Source organism: Idiotropiscis lumnitzeri, chromosome 17, assembly GCF_059441095.1.
Source record: "Idiotropiscis lumnitzeri isolate Australia: NSW breed Sydney's pygmy pipehorse chromosome 17, RoL_Ilum_1.0, whole genome shotgun sequence".
Classification (NCBI taxonomy): Eukaryota; Metazoa; Chordata; class Actinopteri; order Syngnathiformes; family Syngnathidae; genus Idiotropiscis; species Idiotropiscis lumnitzeri.
Genome location: NC_142407.1, coordinates 5,169,346 through 5,194,470, shown reverse-complemented (window position 1 = coordinate 5,194,470; position 25,125 = coordinate 5,169,346). Strand labels below are relative to the sequence as shown.

Here is a 25,125-nt window from a genome sequence, read left to right as displayed (position 1 = left end):
CAACTTGTGTACAAATTATGGTTTCATTGTCCTAGCAGGAAGAGAACTTAAATTAGGGACCCCTTGTATCCCCATTTAATTTCTTAGTGTACTAGGTCATTACCTCTGGAGAAGCGGGCCGCAGGGGCTCGTTGGGCTCGCTATCACTCGTACTGCTCTCGCTCTCACTGTCTGAACCTGAGCTGCTTTCCGAGCCACTGTGGCTACTCGAATCGTCTCTCGACTGCTCGGCTCCTTCACTGTTATGGCTGCCAAAAAAGGGGGAGTTAAAATGATGTTTTATTACGTGCCAAATCAGAAGTTAAATAAATCACAAAAGTGCTGAATAGATACGAATACATCATCTAGTGATTACAAGATCTCATGCTGTGCCGAACTCTAACCTTGCTGAAGTATTTCTTGAGGCATTCTTGGCAGAGTCCTGTTCTCCATCGCTGTCCTCGCTGCTGCTGAGCTTGAGGTCATCTTCCAGCATACTAAAGTACAAGAGTCATACGTTTTAATGGGAGGTCAAAATGAGAATGGACGCGGAGGAGAGAAGTTTAAGAACATACGTTGGCTGGTCATCACAGGTTTTTGACTGGTGGCTGCTTGAGCTTTTGGAAGAACTGCCGCGCTCTGTAAAGCACAAACAACATTGTATATAAGGAAGATGTGGCTATATAAACATAAAAACATACATAAAGTGGATACCGCAGTGTTGAATGCCTCTTAAGTAGTGCGACATTGAGTCTAGCCAAAAGTGGGTGAAGGAAAAAAAAAACCCTCAAAAGTCAGACTTGTGTAACTGCTTGGACTCAGTTTATTTCGCAGTAATATTTGTTGTTTTTTGCAGACAATGAAGAATATATACCTTGATTTTTGTTCTACTGTCTGTCTCCATGTGTTGTTTTGCCATTTATGTTCAAATAACCGTTGCTTAAAGCGTTGAGACACAACCACATACATGCTACTCATTTGCCTTTCTATGGCTTTTTGCATTCTGCGTTAGCATTAAGTTAGTGGACATTCAATAATGATTTAAATTCATTAAGTCTTATGATTTAAATAAATAAGGTGTAAATCTCTTTTTCGGGTTTAGTTTGACAAACCTCAACCAGGAGTGGCAATTAAAAGCTCGAAGCCACTTTTTTCTAGAAAAATTCGCTGTTCAACTGCAGCATTTAGCGAAGTGAGTTGAATGCTCTGCCAGCATACAACACAGCAATCTTATCTCAAATTTGTCCTCATAAGTCAAAGCAAAAATGTCGGGTCATCCTTGAGTCAAGGTAGTACTACAAAAAAATTGGAGGTTCTAATATATTGGATAATTTTTGCCAAGGGGCAGTAAAAGCACGTATCGTGCTGAAGTGTAAGTAAACGTGAATGAATTGTGTGTTATTACTCACTCTGTCCACTTGAAAAGGAATGAGAATCCTGTGGGTGGAACAAAAAAAACATTCTGAATTATTTCATGGCCTTTTAAATCAGTACTTATTACTCTTCCATTATTCTGTCAAACCTGTGGGCATTCACTGAAAAGCTAAGTGTTTTAAACCTTTAAGCTTATCACTAGAAATAATGTGCATGTTTACAGAGCAGCCAAAGGTTTTCAGTGAATGTGTTTTTGAAGACAGACCCGAAGCTTAACAAAAATTCAACCTCATAAAAGTTAATCGAGACACACTGAATAAGTGAGCTGCTGGGCAATGCCGACCTTGGTGGGGAACGGAAACTTGGAGGGCTCTGTCTTGCAGGGGGTGTGGATTGCTGTCAATGGAGGGGGCCAGGACTGAGTCATTTCCTGACAGAAAGTAAACACACACACACACACACGCACACGCGCACCCCCACGCACGCAGACACACACACACACACACGCACGTACAGAGGGGGGAAAAAGTGCAAATGAGCCATATGGTGCTTGAATTGCGAAACTTTTCTCTTTGACTGCCAAGACTGTAGGTTTGTCATTTGAATACAAAATAACTTGTACATACATACCTTTAGAATCTCATCCACACAGTTGGAATCCCCAGATCCCTAAAATTAGAAACAACACTTTCATAAACGAGCGCAGATGTTAACTTTTAATAATAAATGACAACAAAAACAAGTGAAAAATCAGTTTAACAGGTGCATTTTCATGTGTAGAACAGTGATACTGTTTGAGGCTGCATAACCACAAAGGGAAATTCCAAAACCCCCAGAACATTTTCAGAAAACCTTCATGCCAAGTTTAGCTGTGGATTTTTGGAAATATTCAAAATGTGAAGAAAAAAAAGGAATATAGGTTTATTTACTAAATTGTAAATATGGGGGGGAGGTCTGTTAATTTGCACATTATTTGTACAAACAATATAAAACAAAAATGCATAGAGATTATTTTTAAAATTATATTTGATATCAGATCATATTAGAACCTATTTAGCAATCGCTGGAAAAGACATGTTTAACATGGCGCAGGAAACTATTTGTGCTGCTGAACTGAACATAAATGAGGATGTGCATTCGCCTAGGATGCCAATTCTAATCGCAAATGCCGCCTCCACATAATGGAAGAGTGTCTTAAAATAGTCTTCACACTTTAATTCATCTAAAACTGTGCTTCGGTAGGTGCTGCTGTTAATGTTAGCAACAGAGTTCAGATGAGCGCAGCAGTTACCTAATCAATGTCACTGTGTGGAGACAATGTAATTACAGTTACTGATATATTTACTGAGAGTCTATTTGAGGGAGGCATTTATTTGTTTTAGTGGATGCACGTCTTGCCTAAATGCGATATGGCGACAATATGAGGAAAAGCAATATTCTTGAGTTAAGCCATACCTCTACAGGCTGTGAGGGGATCTTGAGTTTGGTGAGCGAGGCCTTGCCATTAGACTTCATTTCCCCCATAGTGCTGCTGTGCGACTGTCCACTGTAGCTTTCTGCTTGCGAGCTTTTAGCTTCTGCCGTCTCCTGGCCATCCATAGGCCTTACATAGGCCGTGGGCTTCTGCAGCATGGAGCCCGGTTTCGACATGAGCGATGGGGGGAAAGCCTGACTTGAGTGCTGTCCGCTTGGGAAGGAGGTGTGAACCCGCGAGGGCGAGTCCCAGTTGGCCTCTCGGTCTCGCGGGGACTTGGACCGGTAGCGCTCCTTGCTGTGATGCTGCTCGGCGGCTAAGGAGCTCCGCGAGTGGCTGTTGCCGCTGGAGGAGCTCAGAGAGCCCTTGGCTGGACTTGACGTGTGCGACTTGGAGTGCTCCGTGCCGCTGCTGTGTTTACTTGACTTCTTTTCACTGTGTCTTTGGCTACCGCTGCTGCTGCCGCTACTGCCGCCACTGCCCCTCTGGCTACTATGGCCCCCTTGCAGTCCGGAGCGTTTCTGAGACTGGGATGAGGAGGCAGCTGAGGCAGGGCCCACGGGAGTCCACTTACTGCTCTGACTGCTGCCACCTCCTCGCTGGTTCTCGCTGAACAAAGGCGGGCCAGATTTCTCCTCGGAGGAAGATGAGCTGTTTGACGGTTTGGCGCTAAGCTTCGGAAGTGCCTCGCCAATTGGTTCTTTCATCTCGTCGTAATTGCCCAGCATGCTCTGAATGCGGCTGGACAGTTTATCTTCTTTGCTGGACTGGAGTAGGAGACAAAAAAAGAAAGACAGAAGAAGTGTGATGATGGAGGAAACAAGAAGAGGGAATATAGTCAGCAAGCAAATTCAGCCTTTAGTTTGTGATACAAGTATTGGAGAGGGGGGCGGGAAAAGGAAAAATTACCAACAACCACGAGCCAAGAAGATATGGCCAGTCGGCTACAGCTGATGAGTGCAACTGACCAGAACTCAACCAAAAGCAGCACATATTACAATAGGACCTCATGGAATTTGAGAGCTAAGCATTCGGAACCAGATAAGATTTTATACAAGGAACATTTTATTCAAACAATTATATATTTTTTTTAAATATTGTACACCATGTACAACCAAGGAGGTCATCAGTGTGTGAAATCTCATTGTGAAAACTGTAGACCCATTGTTTAAAAAACAAAACAAAATAAAAAAAACATACCAAGGAAATTGCAGAATGACAAATTCTTCTTTGCCGATGCCTTGGTTTGGGTTCTTGTGGAAAACTACACCACATCAAATTTATCAGTTGGACTGAGACACACCAACAAAGAACAACAGCAGGACAAATGTCTCCAGATTTACGGATACTGATGGCACAGCAGCGGCAGCAAAGGAAGTAGTACACACTAGAGTTACTCTTACATTTACCGAAGGAACTTTTAGGGATAATTTGTACTGGTCAAAGTTGTCTTCAGTTCATCATTCTAAAATAAATGGAATACAATTTTTAGCTACTCTACACACCAATGATCAAGAGCCATCAAAAAGTGTCAACAGCAAATCAAGCCGTGATAAGCCGGCTGTACCATAAATACAAACATCACACAATGACCTAGCCAAAATAGTGAAGTAAAACAGTGAAATAAATAAAGTGTACTGCAGTCAGAGTCGACTTGTTCAGAGCGACTGGCCTCACTCATCCGTGAACGCAGATGCGAGTGAATCGATCAAAGCCAGATGTAAAAGCTTCCACTGTGGCCAAAGGTTACCGCCGAGCTGCTAACAGCTAGCATGTCACCGTTTAGGGGGAGTATCCAGTTTCACATTCAGCCTCAGACCACAATTTTGTTCGACAGATTTACACAGAGGAAACACAAGCTGCCATCTGAGGCAGGAAAACATTGACTTGCCTAGGGAGCTGAGCAATTAAGACTTCTTTAGGGTCTTAAAAATTCTTTTTAGCAGGTTTTTCGTAGGGTACATATGGGACAAACCATGAGGGAGTTATTTTCAGTATTTTAAGTAGGGCAGTTTTCAAGTGATTTAATGTCGGATCTTATGTTAAATGCTTTGTTATTAACTCTCAAATTGTCCGGACCATAAATGCAGAGCGATGTTTTTAGAACCACAAGTTGCACTTTACAATAACGTTACTTGTCAATAGCGCATTTAAAATTGTTGTGAACTGTCAAAAATATCCTCAACTGCAGGTGGAGTGAAATATCTATTTGCGGAAGGCCTTTATTAGTATTTAGTTTATGAATTATCATAAACGATGTAACCAGAGTTTAAAAAAACATAATTACATGACTACTACGGAGGAATGGATAAACTGAAGGAGACTGGGAGGGCGAAACTAATTAATAAGCCACAGGCCTTTCCGGAACAAAGATGGGCACAAACATTGTAGAGTGCCCATATTGAGTGTTTACTATCACGTTCACTGTCATTAAAGATGCTGCCACTCCAAAAGTTAAGCTCATCTTTAATAGTGCGCAAGGAATTTGTCTTGCCTAGTCTATGAGATTGTTATATATTTGATATGAAAAAAAAACCAAACTGATTTTTAAAAAAATAAATGTGATTCGTAAAATCCAATTTTCTTCATTCTCTTTGAAATCAGATTTTTTTCACAGCAATCTGCTGTTGTACATCTGCAAGGCCTGAGAAGCACACATGGTCTTTAAATGCACCACAGTGCTCTTCCACTTAGTGGAGCATGACAGGGGGAAGAAGGGGAAAGAAAAAAAAAAAAAGACATGCAGCAAAAATTACGTAAGACGCAGACAAGCAAGAGACAAGACATGCAGACCAAAAAGAAAAAACAAATCCCGCCCGTTTTAAACAGCTGGCTTATCACATGTTCATTTGTGTTTCGAATGTCATTACTGTCTCACAAGCGAAGGCTTTAAGACGTCAACTCCTGCAATGTTTTCTCCCCTTTCGCCTTCTGGGGGCGGAGGGGCTAAAACACTCAGCTGTCACTCACCTCTGGTCGCTTTTCACATTCCTCACCGTTGCCCGAACGACTCGCTCAAGCTCTGGAGGGGGAAGAGCTACTTAGCTCCGCACAAATCCGGTTAGTGGCAAAGATTAGATCAATGCGGGAAGCGCAAATCTTCTTTAGTGTCGTGCGGCCCAGGCCGGAGCAGGATGGCCTACATCTACAGTATGGCTCGTTTGTGCACATCTATAACGAGGAGGTCACGGGATGAGGATGTGTTTTCCTTTACAATTTCACTACTGATCCAACTAACCTGGGGTGTTAAATCAAGACAATGTTTTGTATTGGAAGCTGACAATCAGGCAGGAAGTGCAACATACCACATCTCTTTTGTATAGACCCCCTTCTGGGCACCCTGCAGGTTTTTTTTTCAATAGAATTTAAGGCGTGAGTTCTTTCGAAAATTCCTCAAAAAGCTTAAAGCTCCAGTTCGAGCTTTAAAATGTTACGTGATGCTCTGGCCATGTTTTGAAATTAACAAAAAGACTTTTGTTTTTAAAAAAGTGCCTCCATCTCACCATCGGCTTAGGGATCTTTATTACACGTAGGCCACAACCAAAACTCCTCAAACTACCTATTACAACTCTACTAGTTACCTATTTACGGTTTTGACCATGTCAGTGTCGTGCCATATTGTCTCCGTTTGTTGATTACTGGCTTCAGTGTGGATTATGCCCAGACCTCTTATCGCAGATCACACTTTGATGTCTTTAAGACTATTCTGTGCATCATGGCTTTTATTATATTATACAATTATGAAAGTGTCTGTGGAAAATCCTACGGGGTAAGACGAACTCTTGTGTGACCTAGCTATCTAAATAAATAAATACAACTCATGATAGAATTGAAAATGCATTTTACCGTTACTTTCTATCATTGAGAAGCAGACAATGTACAATGCCCGTTTAAATTTGCAAGTCCCACAAAAAATGCATTGACTCATTGCTGACCCTCGCTGCTCTGTTAGCATTGTTAGCATTACAGTCGCTGGTTCACACTTGATTTGAACATTTGAATCGATTTTGCTCGGCAATTTTGTGTCAAACAAGCACAATAGCCCTGTATGTGGTGGCGTTAAAGGCATGAAGTCGTAAAAGGCTTTGGGCGAAAGACTGGACTGGAACCAGCCATTTGGAGGGCATATATGTAACAAACAAAGATTTACATTCATAGTCACAACTATGGACAATTTAGATGACTTGAATGAACCAAGCATGCAGTGCTGTTTTTATGGCGGAGACGTGGTGCAGTAGTAAAATCGTAACTACACTGCAGTAAACACAATTGTATTAAACAAACAGAAAAAAAGTCACAAGGGTGTGTCATATTTTTGTTGCACATAACCAGCTGATTTCATGGTGACATTTTTCAAGCCTCTTGATTACAAGTGAGTGTCAATCACGTCATGTCAGTGAAACTTGTTGAGACGTGTCTCACGATATGGGACGTGGGCGGTGAAGGATAACTGAAGGATGTTTACTTAACTGTAAGCAGAGTTGCGAGATTAATCCTCCTGGTCAAGTTGACATGTCAAGAAGAAACCAGCTTTTCGGACTTTAGTGTCATTTCTCGAGGCAAAATTAGCTTACCACTTTGTAAGGTTCGGGGAAAAGTGGGGAATTTGCTGTAAACGCCTCTCCTCCTCCCTGCTGGATTTCTTGATTTCTCCTTTCTCTTTCTTTCATTCGGAGCACATTCCGGTCCTCACGGTTCATGTTGCTGGAAGCACAAACAACACAAGTCAGTAAATGGGATAATGCATCATGACTGTGAATTCAAGTGCATACGTTTTAAACGACTGTTTGACAGTAAATGGCCATTCTGTGAGGCTGCTATTATTTATTTCCTGCTTAGAGCCCACGTTTAAGGCGAAGTCTATAAATGACAGGTGGCTAAATGCTACATGCAAAGCAACGGCGAGAATCGCAGTGGAGAAAGTAAAGAAGTCGCTAATAGGCTTAGGCTCGTCTAGACACAGCAGTAGTGTATATTGACTGCAAGCAGGCCCTTTGAATAGATGCTCAGCGCCAGTTTGTAGACCAGTGGTCCCCAAACTACGGCCCGCGGGCCGCATACGGCCCGTCTCCACATTTGGTCCGGCCCCCTGAACAATACCAGAAAGCATATAGATTTTTTTTTTCATATGTGTATTTGTATTTGATAATAAAGTTGGACTTTTGCAATAAAATGTTCCTTAGTTATGAACTATTTTCATTATTAACAATTAGTTAGTAACTATTTTATACACGCATATAACGTGACATTCTGTTACAACCTTCTGCAGTCTGTGCCCCTATCTTGGCAACCCCCAGAAAAAAAATCCTAAACACGCCCCTCTCAAAGAGAGAGCGGAATGATGGTGAAAAGATTAGGTACGAGAAAAATTGATTCAGAATGCAGGGCATTTAACCTGCAGTGGACAAACGATTATTTTTTTGTTCAATGCAAAGAAAGTTGTGTAGTTTGATCTGTCAAGAGGCGGTGGAGGTATTCAAAGAATACGATCTGCGACAACACGATGAATCCCGTCACCAAGACAAGTATGATAGCTTGCAAGGCCAAATGCGAGCAGACAAACTCTCAAAGCTAAAAAGTGGACTGTTAGCTCAGCAGTATATATTTGTACGCCAAGCTCAGCTGAACCAGTCATCTGTTCGGGACAGCTTTCGGGTTGCTCAACTGATAGCAAGCAGTGGTAAACATTTCACTGAGGGAGAGTTTGTCAAGAAATGCATGAACGCTGTCGCGGAGGAGGTGTGTCCCGAGAAGAAAGATGTCTTTAATGCCGTGAGTCTATCAGCGAGTACAATCACCAGACGCATTGAAGAAATCGGGGGTAATGTATATTCCCAGCTGCAGCAGAAGACAAAAGAATTTGAATTTTTTTCATTAGCAGTGGATGAGAGCACAGACGTGCAGGACACTGCGCAGCTGCTCATTTTTATTCGTGGAGTTAGTGCAAACTTTGAGATGTGCGAGGAGCTGGCAGCACTCCAAAGTCTGAAAGGGACTACGACGGGGGAGGATATTTTCTGCAAATTGTACCAAACCATGGAACTTGGACCTATTAAGACTGTGCACGGCACAACAGAAAGTTTATGTTCCATGGACTTTTTTTTTCTGTGAAGAACCTAGAGATGTTTTTTTGGTTATTATTTATTTAATTAATAGTGTTATTTATTTTCTGACTTTTGTTCTGTAAAGAATCCAGAAAGGGTTATTTGATTGTGGCTTTCTGGAAAACAATACATTTTTACATTTAGGCACTCCTGCAATCATCACACTTTTTCTGTTACAAACTGACCCCGGCCCCTCATCAGAGAAGGGAAAAGTTATGTGGCCCTCACAGGAAAAAGTTTGGGGACTCCTGTTGTAGACCATCGAAAATTACGGGGCCATCTTGAAAGGCTAAAGGGAAAAAGCAATGTTAGCTATTGTTGGGTGCTTAGGGACCAACAATGAGTATTTTTAATGTCTCCCTTGCTCAAAGCAAGTGAACCTCCAACTATGTGTGCATCCCAAAAGCATCATGAATAATAAGACGTGCAAAAATCCAGAATTTAAGACCTGGTCTTCTACAAATGGGCTGTCACTTGTATAGGGATTTTCTACCGACAGTACTCATACCACTTCACACTATTACCTCTACCCAATGATGACATATCATCAGGAGTTACTGGAGGTTCAGTAACTTGCTCAAATAGCTTGCTATAGAACAATAAACTAAAGTTGTTGCGAGAAATAATGTCATGTCATCAACAAAAAGTACGCTGAATGTAAAGCAGAAATTTTTCCTCTGAAATTTGTCTGTTAATTGTCATTCACTGTCAGCCTAGGTCAACCGAACATACTTTTTGGCTCGTATACCCATCCACGGCAGTGAAATATAATAGTTAAAATGTTAAAATGCTGTCTTATGTGTCAATAAATTAAAAAAAAAAACATCCCCTTTGCAGGGCAAATAAAGGCTTATTCAATTTCATTTCCTATGTGTGTGTGCGTGTGGGGGGGGACACATTTCAAACAAATCTAACATTCATCAGCACCCCGGACGTTTGGTGGCAACACAGTAAAGACAATTTTCCCTGGGGTTGACAACAAAAAGACGGTCATAAAACCACACAGGACCTTAATTAGTGCCACATCCTTGTTAGCAAAGAGCTGTCACAAACAGATTTTCCAAAACTTTTCGGTTCAAGACCCAAATTAGTAAAGTAGTGATAATTGGGTTCATGCCCAACACCCTATTGCCAAAACATTGACATATACAGTACACAAACTAATCGCTTATCCCAAACCGAAATTTAAAAAAGCCCTTTGGCAAGAAATTGTAAAGACAGAAGTGACAACAAACATGTCGGCATGTCACGAGCTTCTGACCGGAGCGTGGGTAATCCAAACAGAAGGGAAGTGGGGGGCTTACTGAAGAGTGTTTGTAGTGCTCGCACATGTCAGCTTGCAGCAGAGAGACATCAAGGAGCTGTTACAAGCACAATGTTCATCCACTAGCTTGTCCAACAGTGAGCTTTGAAACAAAAGACAAGCACAACATCAAGCCAGGCGTGTCACCTCTCGGTCTTAATCCTCAACGGCTTGAGCTCAGCCAAGAGCAACAAAGATTTGACGTGTGTTGACACAGAGCGCTTGGACGACCACCTCCCCATTATGAATGCAGCACGCCGGGATTACTTTGAATTGTCGCTGTCAAGAGGATAGGAAGCAGATGGGTTCCAAGCCATTTTAAGCGAGTAAAGCAAAAGGACTGTTACAAATAAAATATTGAATGATTATGTGCGTGTTCATCCGTAAGATGCTTGATTTCACAACTGGGTACTTTTCATGGGGCATTTTGCGTCATTGGCAGCTAGCTAAATGAGTCATTTGGGCTGAGCGGCACACACATTTACTGTCTACAAATAGTCTTCATGCAAACAATACACAGCCCATCATAACCACTGGGACGCGTTTGACGCACCCGATTAGTGGTCGCTTTATTGTTGCAAATGGGAATGATGTTGGCTGCTCTGACATGCACACAATCAACACAACACAATTATCTTTTACCATCTCTGCCTTCAAAACACATCAAGTGACAAAAAGCATTCGTAGAAAAGACTCGTTACGAGGAATGGGGATGACTACATTTCCGTCACCGCCTATGGGGAAAATGAACAGAATAAAAATCTTGAACATAGGGCTGGGCGATATGACCTAAAATCAATATCGCGATAAATTGGGTAATTTTACCTCAATAACGATAAATGCGCGATAAATTCCCCTGAGGACCAAAATCAAAATAAATGCAGGAAATGCATATCAACTGCTTTTTTTATTGACCAACTGGTACACATTACTTTCAATGAAAAATAAAAGTACAAAAATCATTTGAATAAACATTCAAAATAGCTTGCTTTGCATGACTTGAACAATGTCACAAAGAATGGAGAAAAGGGGTACCTCTCACAATATCTTTTCCTGCAAATATATTGTGCAGAGATGCTGTAATGCCATTTGCAGGCCTAGATTTGTGTAAAGGGATATTGTAAACAATATAAATAATGCCATGTGCAAAGGAGCTAATCGCCAGTAAAAAATGTCAATCGAATGCCAATGCCAAATAAACAAGTGTGCTTCATCAGGAAAATGTGCCGTCTCGAGTACTCCGGTGCGCGGTCGCCACTTGTCGTCTATGTACTGCACATTCAGGCTCAAACAGGGATCCATGTTGCGACTCGACCACAAGTCGGATGTGGATGCTATATGCTTGACATGTCTACGCTCCCGTCCCGATGTTGTCCATATCTGGAAGTGCTGTTTGCGAAATATTTTCGTACCTCTTGTCGGCTACGTTCATGAGGCGTTTAAATCCTGTGCGCTCCACTGTAGCTAGAGGAGCTCTATCTTTAGCTATGTGCTAGGCTATCGCGTCCAGTTCTGAGACGTTCTCTCGTATGGTGTCGCCTCCGTTATGGGCTGTTGTCACTTGTCGAACCTTGCTTCTCACTTTGAACTTTTAGTACAAGCTTTAAGTCAACAGCATGGTTGTGTTGTGGGTGGTGAAAAAGAAAAGGTTGGACGCACTGTTTCAGGTGCTTACGACGGACTTTGTAGTTCATGTTCTTTTGCTTAAACATCGTCTTTATGGAACCCAAAACATTTCCAAACGACAGATGTTGAATTCCTTTTCGGGACAAGCGCGACAGGAACAATTTCGACTTCGTCTGCAGCCGTGTCAGCCGCTTCAGGATTTGAATCGCCGGTTACGAACGCGTCTTCTGTTTACGTTCTTCTACAGCGCATGAGTCACGTGACTACGTGCGCCGTAGCCGTCTTAAAGGGGCATGAACGTCACCGCAGACAGAAAAGACATTTCTTTGTTTTCTTTTTTTTTAGACACCGAATTTACCGACATGGGCAAAAAGATGTCGGTCATTGTAATACATTTCGGTAACGGCAAATTTTCGGTTTATCGCCCAGCCCTACTTGAACATATTTAGAGAATCCAGTTTGAATATTCTAAACGGTTGTTTTCACCCATTTGCATACCAGCGCTTGATGTACCGAATAAAATACTTAACCGCGACCGACAACCGAGTGGGATAAGTGAGCTTTAAGTGTCAATTTTACAATGTAAAATAAACTTATATAAAGAAAGGTGACGTTAACCACCGTTGAGAGCTTGATTGACTGAGATCTCAGGCGGAATGTCAACGAGAGAGCATTAACAATAGCGATGCATATTCAACTACTGGTAACAAAAACATACATATGACAACAATTAATGTCCTTAAAACTTAAATAATTAAATGAATCAATATATTTACTGTTGATCCCCGCTAATCGCAGGGAATGAATATCAGGCCAGCTCGCGAAAAGTAAAAATCAGTGTATAATTGATGCCCATTGAAATGCATTAAAGGGGACGTCAATACAAAAATTTGCTTGACAAGAATATGTTCTATAAAGCCCCACTCGTCAAAACACGGCAATATGAATAATATTGCATTCGGGGAATATGAGTTAAGCAGACAAATCCACCCGTTTTGGCTATCTCAGAGGGCGGCCATTTTGGCACTTATTGTCGACTGAAAATGACATCACAGTTGCATATGGCTCAGATAACGACCAATCACGGCTCAGCTTCAGTAAACATGAGGTGACTCCTAACTGAAAAGTCGACCGTACAACTAAGCACTTATTTTGGATCTTTCCCGATGCTGTATTTTACTTTAGCGATTAGCACACTTAGCGACTCCTCGTTCGCCTCCTCATTTAAAACGTTACTTGTGAGTGGGGATGTTTATGTGTCATCACGCAGCTCATTACTGCTGCTGTGTACAGACTTGCATATAGTACAAATAAAGTCCATACTGTAGGGGGACTAGATAACTTGGTGCAGTGCACTCAAGCAGTGGCGAAAGAGATTACTTCCGGGACTGCGTGATGCGTTTTTTTTTTGTTCAGTTTTTTTTTGTTTTTTTTAAATCAGTACTGCGTGACCTGCTTCCCAAAAGTGGGGCACAAACCGCAGCATTTACGATCTCAAAATCGCGTTGTCTGAGATCGCGATGTTGGTTCCAAAACGATCAATCGTTGTGCACGTTCTGCACTATCACTTTTACTTAAACACTTGTACTTTCATGCCTTTACACTTCAACTTAAGAGAACAGTGGTCTGATGCCGCCGCTGTGAGCTGCTTAGATGTGATAATTAGTCGTTACGCGCCACAAGAAGGCACACTCAGTTCCCGATGAAATTTCTGGTTTTCATTTAATTGTTTGGCATTTGCCTTTAAGTTTTTAATGCAAATATTAATTGTGGTTATGACTTAGCTATGCTAAAGGTACATGTTAGAAATTAATTAGGTCTCTGTTTTGGGAATGGAACGCCATCAAAGTATCCCCTGCATAGCTTAGTGTAATCTTCTAGTATCAGCAACTACATCAACTGACGTTTGAGCTGGAAATACAGCTTTATGAGTGACTGATTCAATCCTTCAACGCAGTAATAAAATAGCTGCTGCCCAGAGCATTCTTCTTTTTGGAACTGGCAGTGCTTTTTTTCTTGAGCGAGAGAGAGAGCGAGAGAGAGAGAGAGAGAACAAGCACATGGTACTACTTTAAAACAACAAAATGAGGCACAACAAAATTAGCCCAAATGGGTCAACAAAGATGATCATTTCTGAGTGCTTTAATGTATTATTCTGGTATTACGGACTCGTTGGGAGGAACAACCAATAACATGGTGCAATGACTGAGTGTTCATGTTCTACTAAAATTGTTGGAACATTTATGCCATATATGTATGACGGCTTCCAGGAAAAAAAGGATGCTGTGACAGGTCAAGCTGCATAAACAGCACACGGTGTGATAAGAGGCGGAACAAAATGGCCGATAAGACAGTCAAAACCTCCAAGTGGCCACCAATCCGAGTGATGAAGGGCACACAGTATGAAAGAAAATACACTACGAGTGATGCAACAGACAACTAAGCCGCTCCCACTTTGTACTTTAAACAAATCTCCCAAAAAGATCAAGAAAAAACATGCAAAAAAGAAAGGATCCAATTGCTGCTGGCTCTGCACTCGACTGCACCACCAAGGCTGCCGTGAGTGCGCTGATACATCATGTAAATGTGAAGAAGCCTGTCAAAGTCACATTCAAGCTCAACGTGTCAACGAGCCACTGTTAGCATAGCGCTTAGCGATCAAATGCCCCAGGGCAACAATCCTTTGTAAACACAGCTCAAGTCCATTTGGCTCTCTCAATTGACCCACTCTGCAGGTTTTTATTAGTTAAACAGAGGTACCCCCCCCCCCCACCCCATCATACACTAAAAAGGGAAATCGATAGAAGTCAAAGGCAACTTGTCCATTAATTGTTTCTGCAATACTGTGGTACCGCATTTGTATTTCAGCAGAAAATGAAAGGCTTTTGGGTCACCCATGAAATAACTACGTGTATGGATTGAACAAATGAGTAGAGGTGCCAGAATTTGCTGATGATTCAGGGTTAGAGAGCTTTTACACAAGTTAAATTGCATAACTTTATATGGCAGGGCAAACCACAGCTCAGTTAAAGAACATCTTTATGCCAATTATAATACTAGAGGCCCCAATGTCTTTCCATAGATATTTCCAGCCACGTGTAAAAAAACAGAAACAATGCCGTTGGAACTGTTCTTTAAGTGACATCCGCGTTTTGGCAACCCAAAAGGCTTTTTCGACCGGTTTGTGAAAACTGAGCAGCTGCCTGAGTTTATTATGAACATAGGAGACATGCTATTCAATTCAGTTACTTGAGCAAAAATGGTGATCATTGTTTTCTCAAATAAAAGCTGTGTTGTTTTATTTTGATTCAACACAAAGATAATCAGCCTACTTTCACGGAGCATTACCGAAATAGGGTATTTACTGTTAAGAAGTTGAAATTCTGAGGATTTGGACAATTTGAATATCCAACCGATTTATCAAGTATAAAAATAATAATTATTATTCGTTTGATAATCGAGTGACTGTCGATTTATCGTTACACCTCTGGATAACGCATTGTTATTTTAAGTCATTTTTGCATATACAAACAGGATTAGGTAAAACCTTTCATCTAGTTGGCCGCTTCGTCTAAATATTTATGCTGAACAATTTCACAAAAAATACCCTTTTGGAGACAAAAAAGTTCAAATTTCAATGAAATGCTTTCAAAGTTTATTTCTTTGCATTATTGTTTCTAAAGAATAAAAATTGCGTCACAAAGGTGGAATATAGAGCCGTTCTGCATGTGAACAGCTCCAAATAATGAGCTTGGTGATGTTTTGAAATAGTTATCGTAACATTTGTGTCAACTTTTGAACAATGGCTTTTAAAAACCAAAAACAAATGTAGTTGTTTCTGCCTACTCACTTAGAAAATGTGGCCAAATAAACACAAATTTTCCCAGAAATTTCTCTTAACCATTCCTTTAAGGAGGCGGTTTAAACGAGTTCTCAACCTTTTTTTTTTTTAATACCACGTACCACGAAATAAATACAAAAGCAGAGGTATTTGTATTATTGTAAGACAGAGGAACCGTATGAACAGTAACTCTGTGCTTAAGTGCAGCAGAATAGAAAACGTGTACTTAAATAATTCAGTAAAATGTATTGTACCTAGCCTCGACTGGTTAGCACGATGCCCTCACAGTGAGAGACATCAGCGGTCGTGGGTTCCATCCCGGCTCCGGCCTTCTTGTGTGGATTTTGCATGTTCTCCCCGTGCCTGCGTGGGTTTCCTCCGGGTACTCCGGTTTGCTCCCACATTCCCAAAACATGCTTGGCAGGTCGATTGAACACTGTAAATTGCCCCTAGGTATGAGTGTGAGTGCGGATGGTTGTTCGTCTCTGTGTGCCCTGCAATTGGCTGGCAACCCCGCCTACTGCCCGAAGATAGCTAGGATAGACTCCAGCACCCCCCGCGATCCTAGTGAGGAGAAGCGGTACAGATAATGGATGTATGGATGGATGCATATTGTACCTTAATAAACGTTCTTAAAAAGGAGAAGTCACCCCCCCACCAAAAAAAGGCACCATAGTGTCAACATGGCATTCTCATTAATATTGCATTTGTGGAACATGAGATAAGCAGCAAAATCCACCGATTTTAGCCATCTCAGGGGCGCCCATTTTGTCACTTTCTGTCTACTGAAAAAGACATGCTCAGAGCTAAGGTAATGACCAATCCAAACTGTGATGTCCTTTTCAGTCGACAGCAAGTGACAAAATGGCCGCCCCCAGACTATGGCTAAAAATGTCATTTTCTTGCTTATCTCATATTCCACAAATGCAATATTAATCAGAATGCTGTGTTTCGACAAGTGGGGCTACATAGATCATATTATTGTCATGAAATATTTTGGGTTGACTTCCCCTTTAAAGACAGCATATAAATGTATAGTACTTAAAAGTTACAGTAAATACAACCAAACTGTATTCTTGGCATCTGTTGATTAAATGTTTTCATTGTTGTTGTGTATTCAATGTAAATCAATTATATTTGGTATGTATTTAATTTAATTTGTCATTGTAGAAACAAGAAACGTTAACGCAAACGTTACAAGGTTATTAGTTGTTTCTGCAGCAGCGTTTTCTTTGCGAAACTTTTAACACATGCAAAAACAACAACCTCATTTTACCAGAATAAATCTCAACTAAAATTATTTTATTTTCTTAATTTTAGAGACTAAAGACATAAACTTTCAAAAACTGGCCACAGAGTGAAAATTGTCAAAATCTCATCGTCCCATCTAATCTCTGACAAAACGCACATCCTTCCCTTATGAAATTGGTTCCAAACGACAAATTGTTTGACTTTTGATATAATTAAAGTTACAGCCATTTCTAGAGGAGGAACGGCATTGTTATTTGTATGTACAAATTCTTAACATGTGCCGAGAAATAAAAACTCAGCTTGACTTAGCCCAACCACTAGTGGTGTGCGACGGGGGCAAATTAATATATCTTCACTGCTTTTGTCAAACCTTTCCAATTCCGATGACGATAATTTGACGAGATCTGCCCCAAAAAATAAAAAAATGCAGTAAATATGTTTGTATGCATGTTTATTTTGCGTGTGTTGTGCAGATTTACTTATCGTTACTATAGCAGAAGTGATGCTTGTTGAGTTGCAAACTTTACATATTTCTCATACTCATTTGTATGGTGATGGAGCAGATTTGTCATTAAACTAGGCTTCACGGCGACTGTTTTTCTCCACATCTTCCATACAAAGTTAATTTGTTTTTGTTTTAATTTAAGTATTTTCACACTTCGGATGTGGACATCACTACAAATTTGAAGACAATACTGAAACGTTCACATTTTATGACACAAAGCGGCAGTGCTTTCTGAGTACTTTCTTCAATCATGCAGATGGGAAAGGCTGTGTGTGTAAACGTGCAAAACATTGGTCCGTGACAAGGACGCGTAATTTTATGACAACGTGTTTACAGCAGCCGGACGACAGGGAACATCCCCGAGTTGTAGACGTCTCGCAACCTGTCATATTTCCAATGATTTTAACAGAAAATCAAGCACAGGAGTAAAAAACAAAGAAGGAGAAAGTGACGAAGGGCATTTATTATATAAGTGGCCAGCTCCATTTTATTGTAATCACTCTGCAGTGTGTTGAAAAGGTCAAAGTCTGGCAAGCTGAAAAGCCAGTTCACTCTGTTCCTAAATTAATCAGCTCATCTGTTGCAGGCCAACTCGCAGTCACGTATAGTACAAAAGTGAACAGTTTTATTCCAAAGAAAAAAGGGTGACAGACATATGGCTATACAGTCGAGCAGTTATGCGAATTCAGCATTTCTGCTGTTGCCATTCCAAAACCTTCAGTTCAAGTTCACTTTTAAGTCTTCCCATTCGACGGGAGGATTAAAGAAAAATTTATTTCAAGTATAAGTGTCTGTCTTACCCTGCGTGAAAGGCCATGGCCCAAAGCACTGAGACATTGGAAGGAGGAGGGTTCACCGGCGATTCACCAGTAGTCCTGTCATGGCTTGTCAACCCAAAACGCGTGTGCCACCCTCCCCATTACTGGACGCTCCTTTTCCTCTTCATTGGTAACCACCGAGCATAAAAAAAACTTTTTAAACTATACTTTTACACCTTTCAGAGGTACAGCGTATTTCCTTAGAGTGGAGACAAATCTGACTTGGGATAGAGGAGGTGACTGCTCGTCTCGGGACGTACCACAAAGGCAAACAGCGGGGGTGTTGCCGTTGGACGTGAGGCTTCAAGAGCTGGCGCAGCTTTGTGTTTCCGTGAAATGTGTGTGCTGTTTTTTGTGGTTACACTTTCGTGGGGAAGAAGACTGGAAGAGAGGAGGGTTAGGATAGTGTTGGACAAACGGCAGGGTGTGTTAAATTGGCAGAAGCAGAGAATTGATGGATGAAAGAACGAGTCGACCTGTACAGATTCAGCTCGTAATGAAAATCTGATGTTCCACTTGGCAGAAATGAAGCAGCTGTTTGCATGATACTGCTTTTAAAGTTCGTGTTCATGGCGTGTGTTTGTTTGGAGCAGATTGTTTTGATTTTCCTATAAAATGTATTTAATATCTATAGAGCGACGTACTGTTACCTTTATTTCGAGCGGTACAGTCTAGGCTAACCAACATCAGGTATTACACTGTTGTTGTTTGCCCAAATCAGTGGCTTAAGTGCATGCTTGCCAGCCAGCATTTTCTTTTCAAAATGATATGAATCTCGGGTGTTTTCTATGCACTGTCAACAGCGCAGATCAAAATACAAAATGAAACAGGTTTTATTATGTGGGGCCACTCCTTTCTTTCTGAAACTGATTGTTACTTTGGCTGCTTTTCAAACAGGCACAACAGAAAGAGCCGACATGTATTAGCCTGTCCCTTTAAAACAGAATTTACCAAAGTGAGACATTATGGTATTCACCAAGCTGATTCAGCTTGGTGCTAAGTGACCTGAGCGCGGCAGCTATAGTTGTTTCCAACAATAAAATGAAAATGGGCAGTGAGTCTTGTCATCGGAAATCGATAAATCACTGGGACGACATTAATCTGCCATCTGCACTGGTATCTTAACACAGACAGAGGCGTCGAAAAAAGTCGGATCATAAAAGGGTTTTGTTCAGTGCCATCAAATTTTGAAAAAGATGATTTTAGAAGCTGATGATCTTCCAATATATTACATTTGCATTAGCGCCATATTATGTGATTGTCAATTTTGACGCTATTCCCACTGCCAAGCATGGAATTTTCGAAATCTTTATAGACATATGTTCATGAAGGATATTTAAAAAGACAGTTTGCTCCAGATGGACAACTAGTTGGTTGGTGTAGATTTTCGTTACAGTCTCATCGGCAACTAGTGGCCTGGCATGCATATCACATTACTTGCAGTTGTGAATGATGATCATTTTGACAATGTTCTCTTCTGTAGGTAAAACTTGAAAATCGTAAAAGAAGAAAAAAAGACATCTTGGTTGAGACTAGGTTGCTCTGATAACAAAACTGGAACCCCTCATGTTCAATCCCAATTATTAAGGCATTATTGTTATTCTCATTTTTATATTTAGTATTAATAAGCTTTGGAGTTGTCTTGTACTAAGAAACAGTCGTATTTTCATACCTTGCTAACAACTGGAATACAAACATACTACACCAGTCATCAGTGTCCTCTGCTCAAATTACCATTGCCTAAACTTGCTGTCCACCTAAAGAATCAAAATCACGCCAGCGTGTGATGAGTTAAAACCACCAAAGGCATGGAATGGGATGTAAGGCCAATGAGAATTCCTTCTGTATTCATGCCTGACTAGTAAGATTAAGAGATGTCAAAATGCACATCTTTAATCTATTAATACAACCAAGATTTGACCAGCTGTGAGAACGTAAAGCCTAAATAAAGGGAGTAGCGAGGAAGGGAGCAGAGCTCACCTCACACTCTGAAAATGGAACATTCCGCCTTGTGCCATAGAAGGACATGTTATTTTACACCACGAGGCCTCTCCTCCGCGTGATGTCACTCCTCTGAGCAAGACAAGCCAACCAGGGCCTGTCTTTCCGTCAACAAGCTGCCTCCCTCCCCCCAACTGTTCCCCAGCACACGTGAAGCACTGGTGCAGCCTCTTAAAGGCACAGGGCATCCGGTTCTGCTGGTAACAAATGCACAATGTTTTCATCAGCTCCGTTGAGGTGATGACACCAAGTGACAAATGTGTTATCACCGCAAGTCACAATGTTTTGATCTGCTCCCAAACAGAACCAAGAAAAAAAATGAACCACAAAACATGTGGCATTTCTCTCGGAACACGCTGGTAAATTAATGGAATGTTGTTTGAGCTTATACACAGACAACCAGACTAAAGGCCAGGCTAATCTAAAACGTTTTTTCCCCATTCTTTTCCAGGGACTCTTCAGTTTCTTTATACAGCATATTCATTATCTTAGAAATGTTTAGGTTTCAAGTTCTGATTAGCGAGTATTGTGTTTTTGGCCCACACTAAACACTCTGCCAATTTTTCTGATTGTGATACATAAATTATGCACAGTGGCACCTTTACTTAGGAGTTTAATTTGTTCCATGACCAAGCTTGTAACTCAACTTACTTGCACGTCAAATCAATTTTGACCATTGACATTGACTGAAATTCTATTAATTCATTTGAACCCATAAAAACAAACTCGGTTACACACTTCTAGTAAATAAAAATAGCTTTGGATTGTATACATATTACAAGAAAATGGAAAGAAATTAATCATTTTTCTAAAGTGTAATTACATACAGTAGGTACTGTAGTATTTGTGTGTTGTTGGGCGCCTTGGTTGTAAAATGCTGTTTTCGCGCTGACTTTATTTTGGTTGGATTCATCGCACATCTGGTCCTGAGCAACAGTTTTTGACCATAGGATTTGATTTGATTTTCATTTGGAAACTTGGTGATGATGTCTTGCATTTAAGTCCGTCCGTCTGTGCTGTTTGAAAATAAGGAGCGCTGAGTAAAGATGTATATCTTCTTACGCTTGCCGTTGACTGGCTGACATAAAATGATGAAGACCGGACTGGAAAGCCATCTGAGTCAAAAAATGACTGTAAAATCTTGTCGCAACCCATTGTCTGCCTATTATCAGAAAAAGATACAATTAAGTTAAGACTGCTGCAGCTTTTTTCTTGGAAGCAACTGCAGCCATCCCCACAGGGTACAACACAGCTACCCCCCTTGCTATTTAAAGGTCATGCTTGGATTAAGTGGACAGTTATTTTGAGCACATCAATTATATAGTATATGCCACTGACAGCCATATAGAAAGAAGCATACATTAGACAAGTAGAACATTTTAACTGCAGACGACAGAATGTAATTGAGAAGGCACTAAATGACAGATCTGTCTATTGTAGACTAAAAACAACCCAAGGACACACTCTTTAAATCAAGACCAGCATATGCGTAAATGAATGCAACGATTCAGTCATGTGCGTGGATCTTAAAAACAAAATATCATCAGAAGCTACAATGAAAAATGATCCGACCAGGTTTCTGTGTAGGTAGCTGTGTTCGCAGCCCTGGCACAGTGGAAACAAACCTGCTGACCGCATGCATTCCACTAGAGTGTCCATTCAATAGCCGCGGGCCTGCCTCATATAAACAGCTGTTTGCCGAGGAGTGGGGACAAGACCACATGCGGCCACGACAACAAAAACTAATTGTAAATGTAGCGAGGATGCCTTTTCCAAATGATGTGATGCCTTAACGGAGGGCTGGGCGATAAACCGAAAATTTACCGTGACCGAAATTTAATACACTGACCGACATCATTTTGCCCATGTTGGTAAATTTGGTGTTTAAAAAAAAAAGAAGGGTTGTCTGTCTGCGGCTATGTTGATGCCCCTTTAAGACGGCTACAGGGGCTGTAGTCACGTGACTCCACCCAGCTGAACAAAAAAAAAAGGAAAACAGACGCGGTCGTAGCTGGTGATTCAAATCAAGAAGCGGCTGACACGGCTGAAGACGAAGTAACGTTAGTTGAAGTTGTTCCTGTTGCGCTAGTCCCGAAAAGAAATTCGACATCTGTCGTTTGGGAATGTTTTGGGTTCCATAAAGACGATGTTTGAGCAAAAGAACACGAACTGCAAAGTGCCTCGTAAGCACCCAAAACAGCGCGTCCAACTTTTTCTTTTCACCACCCACAAGACTGTGCTGAAAGTTCAAAGGGAGAAGCAAGATTCGACCAGTGACACTGTGCTGAAAGTTCAAAGGGAGAAGCAAGATTCGACCAGTGACAACAGCCCATAACGGAGGCGACACCATACGAGAGAATGTCTAAGAGGTGGACGCGATAGCCTAGCACACAGCTAAAGATTTAGCTCCTCTAGTTACCGTGGAGTGCACAGGATTTAAACGCCTCATGAAAGAAGCCGACAAGAGGTACGAAAATATTTGTTGCAAACCGTACTTCCCAATATGGACAACATCGGGACGGGAGCGTAGACATGTCAAGCATATAGCATTCACATCCAACTTGTGGTCGAGTCGCAACATGGATCCCTGTTTGAGCCTGACTGTGCATTACTTAGACGACAAGTGGCGACCGCGCACCAGCGTACTCGAGACGGCATATTTTCCCGATGATGCACACTTGTTTATTTGCATTTACTTTTTTCTCATTTTATTTAGCATTTTATTTGCTGACCACACTAGCCTTTGCACAAGGCATTATTTATATTGTTTACAAGAGACCATCACACAAATCTAGGCCTTTGCACATGGCATTACAGCACCTTGGCGCAATCTATTTGCAGAAAATATTTTGCGAGAGGTACTCCTTTTCTCCTGTTCTTTGTGACATTGTTCATCAAGTCATGCAAAGCAAGCTATTTGGAATGTTCATAAATGATTTTTGTAATTTTATTTTTCATTGAAAGTTATGTGTACCAGTTGGCCAATAAAAACAGTTAATATGCATTTCCTGCATTTATTTAGATTTTGGTCCACAGGCGGAAATTTATCGCGCATTTATCGTTATCGAGGTAAAATTGCTTAATTTATCGCGATATTGATTTTAGGTCTTATCGCCCAGCCCTACCTTAACGCTCCTGAGGAGGCAGGTCATCTTTTATCCACGCCAATAAAAATAATCAGCATATAAATAAGTATAAAAAGACTGCACACGGTTCTTGCAAAGAGACTGTTTTCAATGAGCAAAAAAACAACTTTCTGGTACTTTAATCTGGTGGTTTTAAATGGTAATAAAAACAAGAGCAGTCAGTTTTTTTTTTACTTTTCACTACGAATATTGATTCTGTATTATAACACAGTAACATGTTTGCGCGGTGGAGCTTGGGTTCACCGTCCTAAAATGCTACTGTAGTATCTGTGACTCCGTGTGAATGGCTTTCAAAGGCTCTCACCTACCTAATAAAATAGAAAATGATATCTAATTTCAGTTTCCTGATCAAAAAAAAATATAAACTTAACTTGACAGTGAAAAATGGGCCATCTTGGATGTTGTCCACCATTAAGAATGACAAACTCCATGAGAATACATCAGCGGCACAAGAAGACACGCTCAATTAACAAGACACTGAATGTTTTCCACTTAGTTCATATCAATGGCGTAAAAGTTTGTTACATCCAAATATTTGCTGTATTTGACTTTACAGGTACATTAGCCGTAGCTTACCGATTGACTAACCAGCTTTTTCTGACGTCGCTGTAGTAAAAATTAATCTGTCGTAAATTGAGTAGTCCTTAAAATTACGCCCGTTGTTGAGATTGTTTTTTTCTATTTGTAGATAATCGGAGAGTTGTTTTGCTTTTGTTGACATTTTCCTCGATTTTTGTTTTTAATTGCACGGACAGGAGGTGAGTATCTTTGAAGGTTGGTGATTGACTAACTATATGCAATGATAATTGGCATCAATTAACTAATCAAAACAAACCATTAATTGGTGTGCACGCTAAACAGATTACACATGTTCATTCAGGCATGGAAAGGCGCTTGAAGGCACTTTGTGTCTCAGCAGGTGCTGCATTATTTAAACCAGAGGGAGCCGACAAGTGTTTACGGCTCTGCTCACGTGACTGTTTTGCATCACAATACCAACTAAGAACGTTAGTACATTAATCATCTAGATCAGGGGTGTCAAACTCATTTGAGCTCAGGGGCCACATGCAGGAAAATCTATTACAGAGTCAGCCAGACTAGTAAAATCATGATCTATAACAATTGGCGGCAATATTTTACAGATGATTGCTATTTGCATGCTGTCCTGGTGGTAACAATAGTTGAATGTCTTTATTTTATTAATGTCGTGCTATGTTTTCTTTCCCCAATAAAACCATAACTTAAGGTTGTGAGGCAAATTGCTTGCCTAACTTGCGCTACTCATCTCAGCATTGCTTGTAAATATCAAGAATAAAATTTTTAACAAAAGTCTTACGGATTGAATTTTACTATACATATTAAAAGATCTGAGTGGTGGTAAAAGTCCATAGAATCAAGTTTACAGGTGTATCTTGTGTGCAAGTAACATCGGTCATTTGGCGAATTTTGAGGTGGCTGTCTATTCAGTTGGGTCAAACTTATTTTCACATCTCACGCGGGCCGTATGTTTGACTTCACTGATCTAGATGTTGAGGGTAATTTTTCAACGTTTACACCTGTTTGACAATATCAAGAATGAGTATTTGACTACATTTCCTTATCTAATACCACCTAAATTACTCCATGAGCTATGTTTTTAAATATTACTTGAGTGGGATTGGAAACTCTGTTTTGAACTCCCATTTATATATGGTATTGAGCTG

The 25,125-nt window shown here is 40.8% G+C and overlaps 1 protein-coding gene across 3 annotated transcripts in view; it reads right to left on the bottom strand.

Annotated features, from left to right (window-relative positions):
- The window catches only part of aff4 (ALF transcription elongation factor 4), a 43,466-nt gene that overhangs the window by 9,039 nt on the left and 9,302 nt on the right, over positions 1–25,125 (bottom strand). For 2 of the 3 annotated variants that reach the window (XM_088279590.1, XM_088279591.1), the window contains exons 2-9: positions 7,402–7,531; positions 2,809–3,594; positions 1,984–2,022; positions 1,697–1,783; positions 1,389–1,416; positions 555–618; positions 384–476; positions 104–248 (exon numbers count right to left, since the gene is read on the bottom strand). In XM_088279590.1, the coding sequence (XP_088135716.1) occupies positions 104–248; positions 384–476; positions 555–618; positions 1,389–1,416; positions 1,697–1,783; positions 1,984–2,022; positions 2,809–3,594; positions 7,402–7,527 (1,368 nt within the window). In that variant the 5' untranslated portion in view covers positions 7,528–7,531. Of the gene's footprint in view, positions 1–103; positions 249–383; positions 477–554; positions 619–1,388; positions 1,417–1,696; positions 1,784–1,983; positions 2,023–2,808; positions 3,595–7,401; positions 7,532–18,257; positions 18,483–25,125 lie in introns of those variants that run through there. The other variant, XM_088279589.1, reaches the window with a different exon arrangement.